The sequence below is a fragment of the Microchirus variegatus genome, assembly GCF_963457635.1.
Source record: "Microchirus variegatus genome assembly, chromosome: 21".
In the NCBI taxonomy this organism is placed as follows: domain Eukaryota; kingdom Metazoa; phylum Chordata; class Actinopteri; order Pleuronectiformes; family Soleidae; genus Microchirus; species Microchirus variegatus.
The window spans coordinates 4,959,687-4,972,455 of NC_139822.1; the positions used below are offsets into that span (position 1 = coordinate 4,959,687).

General features: G+C 41.9%; 1 protein-coding gene across 1 annotated transcript in view; it reads left to right on the plus strand.

Annotated features, from left to right (window-relative positions):
- The window catches only part of gabrg1 (gamma-aminobutyric acid type A receptor subunit gamma1), a gene marked incomplete at both ends in the record, with an annotated part of 30,621 nt that overhangs the window by 3,578 nt on the left and 14,274 nt on the right, over nt 1-12,769 (plus strand). The window contains 3 exons of the mRNA XM_083907794.1: nt 4,549-4,709; nt 8,755-8,822; nt 12,405-12,625. Coding sequence (XP_083763920.1) covers nt 4,549-4,709; nt 8,755-8,822; nt 12,405-12,625 — 450 coding nt within the window. The remainder of the gene's footprint in view (nt 1-4,548; nt 4,710-8,754; nt 8,823-12,404; nt 12,626-12,769) is intronic.

A 12,769-nucleotide genomic window follows, 5' to 3' on the forward strand; every position in this document is an offset into this window, starting at 1 on the left:
GGATGGGGAAAATGTAGGGCTGAGGCTTACCAGTGGTGAGGAAGGCTAAGGAGGGAGCAGATCACACAGCACACGGAAACACCACCACCCAAAAGCAGCCTCAACCATCTTCGGCTCTCAGCACCTAAGGACACGAGGAGGAATAGGATTTAGTCACCGACCAGGAAAATAAACAAAATACCAAAAATAAGATAATCAATAAACAAAATACCAAAAATAAGATAATCAATAAACAAAATATCAAAAATAAAATAATCAGTAAACAATACCAGTTAATATTCAATCAAAAATAATGTCCAACCTAAATTAATTGCCCAAAATAAAATAAATAAACAAAATTGTGGTGCATGGAAATGAGAGAAATAACACAATTAACAAAAAGACACGTCATTACTCAAATAATTCAACAAATAAACAAACTAATTAAGGTAAATGTGGCTAAATTCTATCTACTCAAACGGCATAAGACCTAATGAATTAAACCCAGTAAAATTGTTGATGCTTTTGAGCGATACAGGTTGCCTCCTGTGGACAAAGTTTCTACTGCCGGCAAAGCAGTTCCGGCTGAAGGCAAAGAAACAGCGTTCCTGTACTGTGGAAGACAGTGCAGGGTGAGGAAGAGCGCAGCGTGAGGAAGAGCGCAGCAAACGGGAATGTGCCTGGAGCTGCCAGAGCGCCAAACCAGGCCTGTTGTTCCTTGGTCAACATGAAGGACCTGTGTTAAAAATATAAATTTCAATGGTTAAACAACATGTGAAAAAGGCACAAGTCTACATACCAATCTCAGTGCAATTATATTCACCGAAGCGCATGGGGAGTGAACCCTCTGTGCGCACGCAGCCACTATCCGAGGCACCCTATAATTAAACACCCATTCATAAATTGCGCATCATGTGATTACGTTCAAAAAGATAACAAAAGACCTACCAAGCACTATCTGTAAAAGATCCACGTCTAGAAGTGGGGGACCTGCATTTAGGCAACCTGAGTAAAATAGCGATTGTCATTTACTGCATGAATGAACACGCACCGACACAAACATTTCACACCGCTCATACCTGCGATGCGGAAGCGGGACGGACAGGAAGCAGGGCGTGCATTCGGCATCAGGGAGAAGTCAAGAGACAGCCACCCATATAGACTACGATCAGATGTGACTGGTCGACAAGTAAGTGTCGCAATTAAAGGTACACACTGGACATCAATTATGACATCTTAATTCTGCCACATTGGGAATCCAAACTCCGTCTGCACACCTCCACTGGTCGGCCACTCTCCCCCTTCGCCAGATCACTTTCAAGGTCTTTCAAGCTATGGGCAACAAGGTAAGGTATGCCACTGGGGCCTGGGGAAGATGCTGAGCGGGCTGGTGGGGCAGGGCTGATTAGCACTTTGTTGGGCCCTAGGTCTTGTCTCCTCAGTGGGTCGCTCATGGTGTTCTGGAGGAAGCGATTAATTTCCTCTCTTGAGCACTCAAGCCGGCTGCTGCACTTGTCCCCGAGCAGCTTTTTAGACAAACGCCTCTTATGCCACTCTGCTCTGTGGAGGGTTATCACCTTCTTCCGCTGAATGTTCTGCAGCTCTACTGATGGTTGCCTCTCCTCCTCAGTAGCTCTCTTTAAATGTTTTTGAGTGTTTGAAGCTCCTAATGCAGTTGATGTATCTTAGCGGCCCTATGGTTCATGGTGTAGGGGGTGTGCTCAGTGACACTCTTCTCAATCCATCAAAATCTTTCCCGGCCATAGCTGACGATGATGGTGGTCATTGCTTGCAGTGTGCTGTCAGCCTCTCTTTTGGCTGTGGCTTGGATTCAGCCACTCACTCCGTCTGCTTGCTGGGGGCCATGTAATCCGCTGCAGTGGAACTTTTCTGCTAGGATTGGGAGACTCAGGTATGTGGAGGGACTGGACTCTATGGGTTGCCTCCCGTCCGGGCTCCTCCTGCGTCTCACCAGGTCCAAGAGGACCTGTGTGTTGCACCTCGGTCTCCCGCTCCAAACATTTCATTCTGGCCTAGTGGATTTTTAGGCCACGCTGGTTTTTGCATGTCTTGCTGCAGATGCATGTCATAATATTCGTAGTCAGTCCATTTGTGGGGGTCGTTAACCTTGGGTCTGTCTGAATGGAGATCTCATCTTTCCCCCCTCTCGGGATCTCCTGGGGGTATTTCTCTGTAGGGCTTTCCATAGCTTGTTCGGGTTCTTTCTCACGAAAGATACAGGCCATGGGGTGCCAACCCATGCTGTCCCGGGGGCTGTCTTTCCGAGCTGTCAACTGTCTCGGCCAAACTGTTCTTGTCTCGCAACATCAGACACCCTCGCCCCGGCGTTCTAGCTTGCATCCCAGTAGCAAGCCACATATCTGCCCTTTTCAGCCACACCCACCTCGTGGCTTTCTCTTCAGTTTCGCTCAGGGATTTAATGGCCCTCTTCTTGGCTGATCCTGTCACACCCAGTTGGCCGAGGACTTTACAGAGAGAGCAACCTAAACAGCCAACTTCCATGGCCTCGAAGCCCCTGCCCCTGCACTCCTCCACCAGTTCCTGATACTTGGCACATTTCCTTTTGTTGGCTTCCTCAATCCGCTCTACCCAGGGAACTGTGAGTTCCAGTATGATGAAACAATAACTATCAGAACTCTTGTTGAACTAACTTTGGTAACATGAATAGAAATATGTATTTTTTTATTGGAGTACTTTTCACTGACATTTGAATAACGTTTTTAATGAAGAAATTCAGTATTTGTTTTGTGCAGTCTATACTATTATAACCTACTTAATGTGTATCTCATCCCCTTGCTAACTAAAACACAGCAACTAACATAGTTATTTATTAGGAATTAATGATAAAAACAACAACCTGGATAACACAGCCAAACTCAAGTGAGTGCAACAACTGAAGACATAGCAAGCTGGTGTTATATCAGCAAATGTCTCCATCAGAATATCCCACCACCTAAACTTCAAGTATCAAATTCTTTACCAAAAGCAACAACAGCAAAATTATATTTTACAGTACTCACAAGACTAAAATACAATATTGTGCTTTCACTCTGAGCCATGTTGGAAGCAGCCACACTTGTCTGCATTTCGACACTTACGTCTGCCGGCATCAGTGTTTACCAAAACTTTCTGGCCGAAACCAAACCATATCAACCAGACATAATTATTATGATCAGTTCTGATGCAACACCAGCTAGTCATAAGGAAGAAGCCAAACTCGATGACTGTCTTGGAGCATGTCGTCATCAACTGAAAACCTTTCCAAAGTTAACTTGTTTTGTCTCGTGCTCAATTAGACTCTCTATGTCGTTTGTTAGATTCTTCTGAAAGTATCCATTTGGGTTTAATTGGCTCTGGCACGAACTCTGCCAAAGGCATCCTTGTTTACATGTTGTGTACCGTAAAGCGGAATGTTGCGCACTTGGACCCAAAGGTCTGTCATGGATCAGAGGCTGAAGAGACAGCAAAGTCAGAATGAGTGATCATTCATCATGTTTCTAGTCAATATAACAGTAAAATAATTATGACGGATTTTTGATAAGGTAAAAATCTTGCCGTATATTACACATATATTTAAAGTGCGTCTGTAAAGTCTTACTGTATTTTTATATGACATCAATAAAACATTTATTTTATTTGACAAAGTTAGGGGTAAGTTAGTTATAAGTTAAACTTTCCTTAAACTGCTCACAGTCCAATTTCAGCAGTGACAAATTCCTAATTAACTTAAATATTTTGCTTATTTTACCTACTTTTATTGTGAGGTGTAAGCGTATGATTATCAAAAAAAAATTGTCATATACTTGATCTTAAGTTTCACTCAGTCAAACAGAAAAATATATATATTTTGTCTTGACCTGATTAGACCACTTCCTGTGCTGTGGCACGTTTGTCATATATTCCTGTATAAAACATGAAGCAAGACACACATATCATATCATCGCGCGAACCTTTTGAGGAAGACCACAGTTGCAAAAAATAATTTGTGGATCCTATACCTTGTAGCTGAAGTTTTAATTTTGCTTCAAAATTGTGTGCACATATTTGACGCAAGTGTGTGTGCGTGCAGTGCGCACAATCGTGCGCTTGTGTTTAAGGTGGGGGGCACAAAATATATTTGCTCTATGGCCTATGATGTTATGCCAGTGCTGTATAGCAACAGCGTCATCAAGAAAGCCATTATCAAAACATCAGTTGAAGAATAATGTGGGGGTGGTTGCCACTGAAACAACTGAAACCATTCATCAGAGCATATGTTTTAAGTTTTGACAAGTGGACAAAGAGAAGATTTCTGTGCACATATTGCAATTTAAAAAACCTTCGACTCTGTCTCTTTTTCATGATTTAATGTTATATTATTTTTATGTATAGTATATTTATTTTTGTCCTACAGTCTCAGTATCACCTGTGTGATGCCAAAACTAACTCCATACTTGTATTAACACTCATTATATGATTTTCATATAATAATTGTCAGTAATATGACAATTATTATGCAAACATTATACATCTCTGTTTGTAACTCTTTTTTTCTTATTTACTTCACAGCACAGCATTTGGGCCCAGTAAACAGGAAGAGGAGGACTATGAAGATGTGCCCATAAATAAGACCTGGGTCCTGTCACCGAAGGTTTATGAGAGTGATGTGACTTTGATCCTGAATAAACTGCTGCAGGGCTATGACAACAAACTGCGACCTGACATCGGAGGCAAGTGTCGGGGATCAACAATGGTGGCAATAATTTGATTGATAAGTTAAAATTTAAAAAAATAATTTGACAGGGTATCTGCGGGGTCTTAAAATGTCTTAAATTCTCCTAAAATCTCCTAAAAGGTCTTAAAGGTCACATAGAGTGGTCCTGTTGCACATATATGTGAGTTATGGAGGTCTACTTACATATATTAAGTTGTTTTTATGGTCAAAATCCTCCTAGTTGATGTAAACGAGCCGATTGAAATCTGTCCTTTTCGAAGCGCTTGTCAGTCGCGCTATTTCAGCCATAAATCTCGCCCGAGAAGACAGAGTGTGTTGTGATTGGCCAGCCAGCGTAGAGCCTTCCCACCTGTGTTGTGATTGGCCAGGTATCTGGAAGTGACGTAATCTATCACGTCAGCTCTCAGAAGCGCAGCTCCCTCTCTGGAGCGGTGGATGCATTGCTACTCATTATCAAAACATTGTTTTAACAGTGTTTAAAAATAGCTTCGTCACGACTCCCCGCCGCAGTCCCTTTATGACTTTAAACCGGAGTCAGACCCAGAGTCAGATGACACTGTTGCTCGTGAAACACCTCCACAACGGACGTTATTCTTCTTCTGCGGTTCAATGTACGCAACCGGATGTGCCCGGACTACCGCCCGGAGCAGGACGATCGGTTGTTCAGGAGAACCGCTGCTTACGTAACTATAACGGGATTTTCAGTGATCTCGTTGAGCCCCGAGATTACAATAAAACACAACGTTCTCAGCAATGGCTGAACTGTTTGTTTCAAACCCTCAGGCTTCATAAACAAGGTAATGACGCTGATACACACCAAAAAAAACTGCGATAATAGGAACTTCCGGTCTAATTCCACTTTAAATACAATTTTGAAAGGTCTTAAAAAACTATAAACATTACCTTTATTTAAAATATGCATAAAAAAGTCTCGCTTTGAAATGTTTCTATTTTTGAGGATGCGATAACATAACTACAACATGGAACTAAAGTAGGCCACCTGTGCTGCCCGGTGAGCACCACTAGCTAGAGTGCTGTGTGCGCGTCGTGGTGTGTTACAGCTCAGCATAGCAGCGGAGAAAACTTAATGAAAGCCCACAGTAAACCGAATTGCAAGTTCAACGCTTTGTGGCTCCAATTTTCCTTCATGTCTTTTGTACTGTGCCTGTATGGATTTGAAATGGGTCTTAAATTGTATTCATTATGGTCTTAAAAAAGTCTTAATTTTGACTTGTTGAAACCTGCAGAGACCCTGTTTGAATATATATATATTTTTTTGAATTAAATATTATGGAAAAACATTATTAAATATTATTTAACTTTCGATCGGGTAACCATCCTGAAATCAGGGAAAAGACAATTTGAGCACTGACCCTCTCAACCCCTGTTTGTCACAATATTCATGTACTAAAAATACAGACTGTCCCTTGAAGTGAAAAAGAGTAATTATTAATCAAATAACAAAGATCAATAAACAATTTGATTCACTGAAATTAAATATCCAAAGTTAATTGGATGATCACATTAATGCATAATGAGAATTTAGTAATTTGAATCAATAAACCTTACTCGCTAGAGCTAAAATCACACAATATACAACATAAACACCAGCGTGTGTTTGTAAGATAAGAGAAGAGAGTGACGCGGTTGGTGGCCAAGCTAAGCCACTCCCTTTCTGAAACCAAAGTAGTGGAGGCATGCACAATAGCAGTGACTGTAAATGCACGCCTCCACCTAAGATGGTGCCAAAAACACATTAACATCAGGCCGCAGATCTCAGACCGAACACATGTCGGCATGGCTGTAGAAGCGTGTTCGATGCAAGATGCGGCTGCAGTAGCGGAGATATGTTTTAAGCAGTAAAACAGCACAATTAAAGAAAACACAAATATGAACATGTGGGTGCGCAATCCAACACGTAAAACATAGAGAAAAGTTAACAAACACAGAATGTTAATCTAACTCTGCGCAGAACAGTTTTGCCTCTTACTGTGAGCCAATACCAAGGTGTGTGTTCTGTCCTTGAGTCCGGTCCAGTTCGTTGGAGTCAAGGAGTGTAGACGGGCCATTGGTTGGCTCACAGTGGACAGCTGTTGGTCCTCTGCGCCAGCGAACAAGCAAGGTGGCCTTAGACAAAGAACAATGGATTACAGCTACATGGCTTAGGTCCCAACACAAGTCAACCTTATTTCTCACACATAATCTTTATTTTTACATATAGTTACACAGGTCAACTCAAGGATCCAAGACTGTGGGTAATGTCCTGAGATAAAGAATCAGTGCAAAAGAACTTGTGTCCTGACATAAGGAAGATTCAGATTTTTAGCTTCTACTGGTGTTATGAGAGAACAGACCCACAACCAATCCATGCAACATAACATGTGATACTGTGTTGTGTGACAGGACACTGCATTGACAAGTGCAGCAGATGTGTGTTTCTACTTGTATTTATTTCTTTGTGAGTACCAACAAATATACAATCATATAGTTGTGGCTAGATATTCTCCAACACACTAAGGAGGCGACCTTGACCTTTTCCTTGCAACGAAAATAAAAACTTGTCAGCCGGCAGAAGTTCTCTATTTCATTCTTCACGAGCAGCAGAAAATTTCCACAACAATTTGGTGTCAGGAGCTGGGATCCCTCGAGTGATCATCTGGGCCGGCACATTAATCGAAGCAGCCTGTTTTTTTTTTTTTTTTAATCACTTTAAAAGCCTTAAAATAAGTGATTTTGCTTTTTCCTTCGCTTGTAGCATAGACAAGATCAAGTCTTGTTATTTTAAAATGAAATAGCTTGACTGGTTTTTTGTTGCTTGTAGCATTTATTGACGCAACCTGGTTTTTTTTTAATCACTTAAAAATAAGTGATTTTGCTTTTTTGTTCGCTTGTAGCACAGACAAAGCGATAAAGGTTTTTGTTATTTTGTCCGATAATACAGAAACTAGGTCTTTGGCTCTTGTCCCTTAAAAACAAAGAGGCCCTTACAGAGACGTCTTGTAATAGTTGTGCACAACCTCAATTTGGAATGGAGTTTCCGTTGAGGTTGGACTCACGGAGGGGATTGTGAATGTTATGAGAAGGAATTATGGGGGTAAAAGTTTAAAATGTTTGGACAGCTGAGTTTAAGAAATATATCTATATTAGAAGACAAATATAGAAATGAGAAGTAAAAAATAAGGTTTTCTGTTAGAAAATTTTAAAATATGAAGGAAATAAAAGAACACCAGACTTGCAGATTTCTTCTTAGTTTTCACAATTGGCGGTTTTGAAGCTGGATCCAAACCTCGACGGCAACCCACCTATTCATCCTTCAGCTCCACCACCATACAACACAGAGACAAAGGGAGCAAAAGAATTGAATTGACTCAGAGCTAAAACTGCCCATCACCCTATACCTGCCCAGTACAGAATACCAGGTCCTTTGTGTATAGTGTATTGTATATTGTGTATTGTGTCTAGCCTGAACTGACACCTTCTTACAACATCCACAGGGAGTCAGCTCCCCGATATCTCCAGTAGACAAAGCGTAGTGAAAGCACCGGCTTCAATGGCAGACTCTTTGTCTACTGGAGGAATGAAAAAGGGGAGTTGAATAGCTACGCCCTGAAAAGGTAGATTTCTTGCCTGTTGGAGGAATGTAAAAGGGGAGCTGCAAGGGTATAAATGTGGAGCACACTTTGCTCAGGGTCTTTCTCCAGCTTGGATCACTCCTGTGAAGAATGACCATTTCCTTGCAATGAAAATAAAAACGTGTTCTCTATTTCATTCTTCACCAGTGGCAGAACATTTCCATAACAATTTGAAACATTTTTTTTTTTTTTTTTTTTTGAAACAACTTTACCAATAAGTTTTACACACTGTACCTTTAAGAAGTTGAAATTACAGAACTTATAATAAAAAACTGGTGGATTGTATAAATAGTTAATAGTTAATTCATTCAGCAGTTGATTAATAATTGATGAATGGATCGTTATGTACAATGATTTGTAAGTTGTTGCTGTCTATGTGAGGGATGTTTGTCTTTTGTTATATTTCAGTGAGGCCAACAGTGATTGAAACAGCCGTATATGTCAACAGCATTGGACCGGTGGACCCCATAAACATGGTGAGTCTGCCTCATCTGGTTTCCTTCACTTTATTTTTATTTTATTTATTACATGTCCCAGGTACTGTCCTGCCCAGTACCAGGAGAGAGAGATGCGCAGACAATATTAACAGTGACAGTCTCTAGGTGTGTCGCATTAAATAATTAAAGTTATACAAAACAGAATATTCTTCACAGAACAGAACATAAACAATTTGACTGACATCAATTTGTATAATAGGTATGGTTTCTAGTAATTGTTAATGACCATATCAAGAGAGGGTATCCAGGTTTACAACAGTATGCGTGCTATCTTGGGGAAATCCACCCTGCAGAAGACCAGCCGGAGGGGTGGGGGCCGGAAGCCCCCCCACACAGGGTCAGCCCGCGGCGGCAGACGGCGGCAAAGCTGCAGACAGAGGCCAAGCCAGCCCACATCCAGGCAGATCGAAGAGGCCCAGGCCTCCCGCACCCAGAACCCGCCACAACTACCCCCGCCACACATCAGAGACCAACCGCATGCCCCCCATCCCCAGGAGGGGCAGGTAGAGGCCCACGTAGGACCCCGAGCCAGGGGGCCCCCGAAATTGAAGATGGAAGACCCCCAAGCCAGTCCAGGGCAGAGCTCCCAAGCATAGGCAGGAATAGAGGTCAGAGGAACCACCATGCCGACCCCGTGGCGCCTCCGCCAGGGTCCCCACCAAACATCCAGGAGTGCCTATGCCCAGCGCCGGCCCCCCGACCGGGTAAGTAGTCAGCCGCCCACCACCGCACCTTCAGGGAGGTACGCCGTAATGGACAGCAGCAATGCCCCCCAGTCCCCCCTAGCCGAGCGAAGGCGACCCGATCCCCCCACATCCAGTGATACCCCCAAGCCACCGTAGCCGCCCCCACCCAAACAGCCAGCCCCCAACTCGGCCGAGGAGTGAGCAGGGGTCGGGTAACCGGGAGAGTACTCATGCCAACCCCCCAACCCCCGCCCACCAGGGGATGACTTGGTGGTGTGTGTGTGATATGGGGTATGAGATATGAGGTATGTTGGAAACTAGTGTGGGATTAAAATGGAGGGGGAAAGTGTGGCACAGATGCACCACTGCTGGCAGACAGTGGACGTCAACGTGCTCCCTCACCCACCAAACCCTGCTGTCTATAATGCGATAAAATTGCGGGGAGAGCAGCAGATCGTCAGGGGCCGTGGAGAGTGGCCCCACCATGTGGTGGTTCCAACTCCCATCAGGCCCGCCATACCTCCTCCCAGTGCCCTAAATGTATGTGGGGAGGTGTATGCATCCTGGAGGGACATAGAGGTGGGCAAGATTTTTTATAGAGGCAGACATTCTCTCCATGGAGATGTGGTCTGATGTTAGATTTATGAATTGGCTTAAACTTAAGTGTTTCTTATTTATCCAACTCAGGAGGATAGTTTTCTCGGCGATGCTTAGGATGCTTTTAAATCCCCCAATATGCATAGTGCTGGTGAAGGTGGTATGGTGCAACCAAAACATGCTGAGAGGTCCTCACATACCCTACACCAGAAGTTATACATAGGTGTGCATAGCCATATAGCATGCATGTAGCTATCTGCTGTGTTCTCGTTGCAGTTTGAACAGGTATTTGATTTTGAGACCCTCATTCTGAACATCATTTGTCCTGTGTAGTGTATTCAGATACTGGATTTTTTTTTTTATAATTTTGAACGTATTAGATGATATTTGTAGCCAAAAAATGTTGTCTGGGCTGATAGATAGGTCTGCCTCCCATTTTGTGGTTGGTAGAGAAATTGTGCTATCGTTTTCTGTTAATAGTATATATTTTAGACACCAAATCATAAGTTTTAAAAATTGTTTGATCATTGGAGGTAGGTCTAATTTACTAGATTTAAACCTCGCCTGGAGTACAGATTTAATTTGTATATATTCAAAAGACGTGTTGCTGTTGATGCCATGTTCCACTAAATTCTGAAATGGTAAGAATTTGTCATCTTGGATCATTTGTTCTGGGTGTCTTATCCCTTTTTCTTGCCATGATTTTAGTTTTAATGTTGTTTTATTCATATATATCATATCACTTTATTTTTGGATGTAAAATCTACTCATTCGTGTTGATTGTTATACTGCGAAAGAATAGTTGATAGTTAACAGTTAATCAAACAATACGAAACAACGATGCTGTTGGAATTTCAGATAACAGGTCCTAAAATAAATATAGCAAGCAAATGGCAAACAGTCTGTACTTATATAGCACTTTCCTAGTCTTGATAACCACTCAAAGCTGCTTTACACATTCACACCCATTCACTCACACATTTATACAGCACATCTATGAGCAACATAGTTGCAAATACAAATCAAGTATTTCTATTCTAATTTATTCTTACAAATTTTCTATTGCACATCTTTCATACCCATTGACACACTGTCGTCACAGCAAAAAAATCATACATGAAGATATTACACTGATGGTAGCTGATTTTAATTCTAATTTCTAGCTTTTCTGGATATTAATTTGGAACATGAGATTACTGTAATGTTCCATATTACAAAAATACACATTGGTATTATCTGAATATTATGCTAGAAACAAGTTGACATATCTTTTGGGATTATCCATACATTTGGTGAGGAAATGTTTAATATGAATAATTAGTAATTTTGTAATAATTAATTATTCATTAATTTCCTTAAATTAAAAACGGGGCACCACTCCTCTTTAACAGAGAACGACAGGTCCAGATTGTCCTTTCACTTCACAACCTTTAGATGAGTCTCGTTTATCAGACAAAATTATAAATGAATATGGCAAAATATTAATTCTATAAATTTGGAAGGGAAGGTGTGAGATCGTACACTAGCTTCTTGCAATTACCCTTGTCACAGTCATACAAACACAAAAGACAGAGAACAATACTTTAGATTAACAAGATCAAACATTTATTAAAGTATTATAGTGTTTACAACACATCAATAAACGTTTAATCCTTTATCTAAACTAACTAAAAGGTGTGTGCAGGGGACTAGCTATGTGTGTGTGTATAAAAGAAAGAGGGGCGTGTCCCTCCCTGTCAGCTGTTGACGGCATTGGAAACAGGAAGTAAACAAATAAAACCAAAAGTAAACAAGAAGGAGGGGAAGATGAAGTGGGAGAGGGTCTGTCGCGTGAATGTTGCTCTGTCCCCTTCCGGACCAAATCAAAATGGCCGCTGTGTTACGTGTTACGCCGGTGCCTGCTGTTACCACGCGCAAGATGGCTTCCGTGCTCAGATCCCAACCCGTCAGCTCTCACGGGCTGGGCCAGAGACAGAGAACATGTAATATGGGGATTAAGTTAATAAGACACTCTAAATTGACCATTGGTGTGAGAGTGAGAGTGAATAGTTCAGTGGTTGTTTGTATGTGGCCCTGCGATGGACTGGTGAACCCTATTTAAGAGCTTGGCACAGCATCCCACACCACCCTCCTGTAGAGGATAAAGCAGTAGAAAATGGATGGATGGATAATTTAGTGGCACAGTCACTATGGGTTTTTTGGTGAATGCTCAAAAAGGAGCATGTCTTCAAGTTGCACCATGTAACTTGTTTCTATGATTTTTGTAACTCTGTTACAGGAATACACCATTGACATCTTCTTTGCCCAGACATGGTATGACAGCCGACTGAAGTTCAACGGCTCGATGAAGCTGCTCATGCTCAACAGTAACATGGTAGGCAAAATCTGGATTCCAGACACATTCTTCAGGAATTCACGCAAATCAGATGCCCACTGGATCACCACTCCCAATCGCCTCCTACGGTTGTGGAACAATGGACGAGTCATGTACACACTAAGGTAGGATGGTTATGCAGCCGGTTTGCTGACTTTTGTGCCAAACATTTTTCAACACTATAACAACTCTTCAAAATATGTGTTGTTTGTGCAGCTCTAGTGTGTGCATCTGTGTTTATTTCATGTAGTTTTTTATTTAGCAGACCC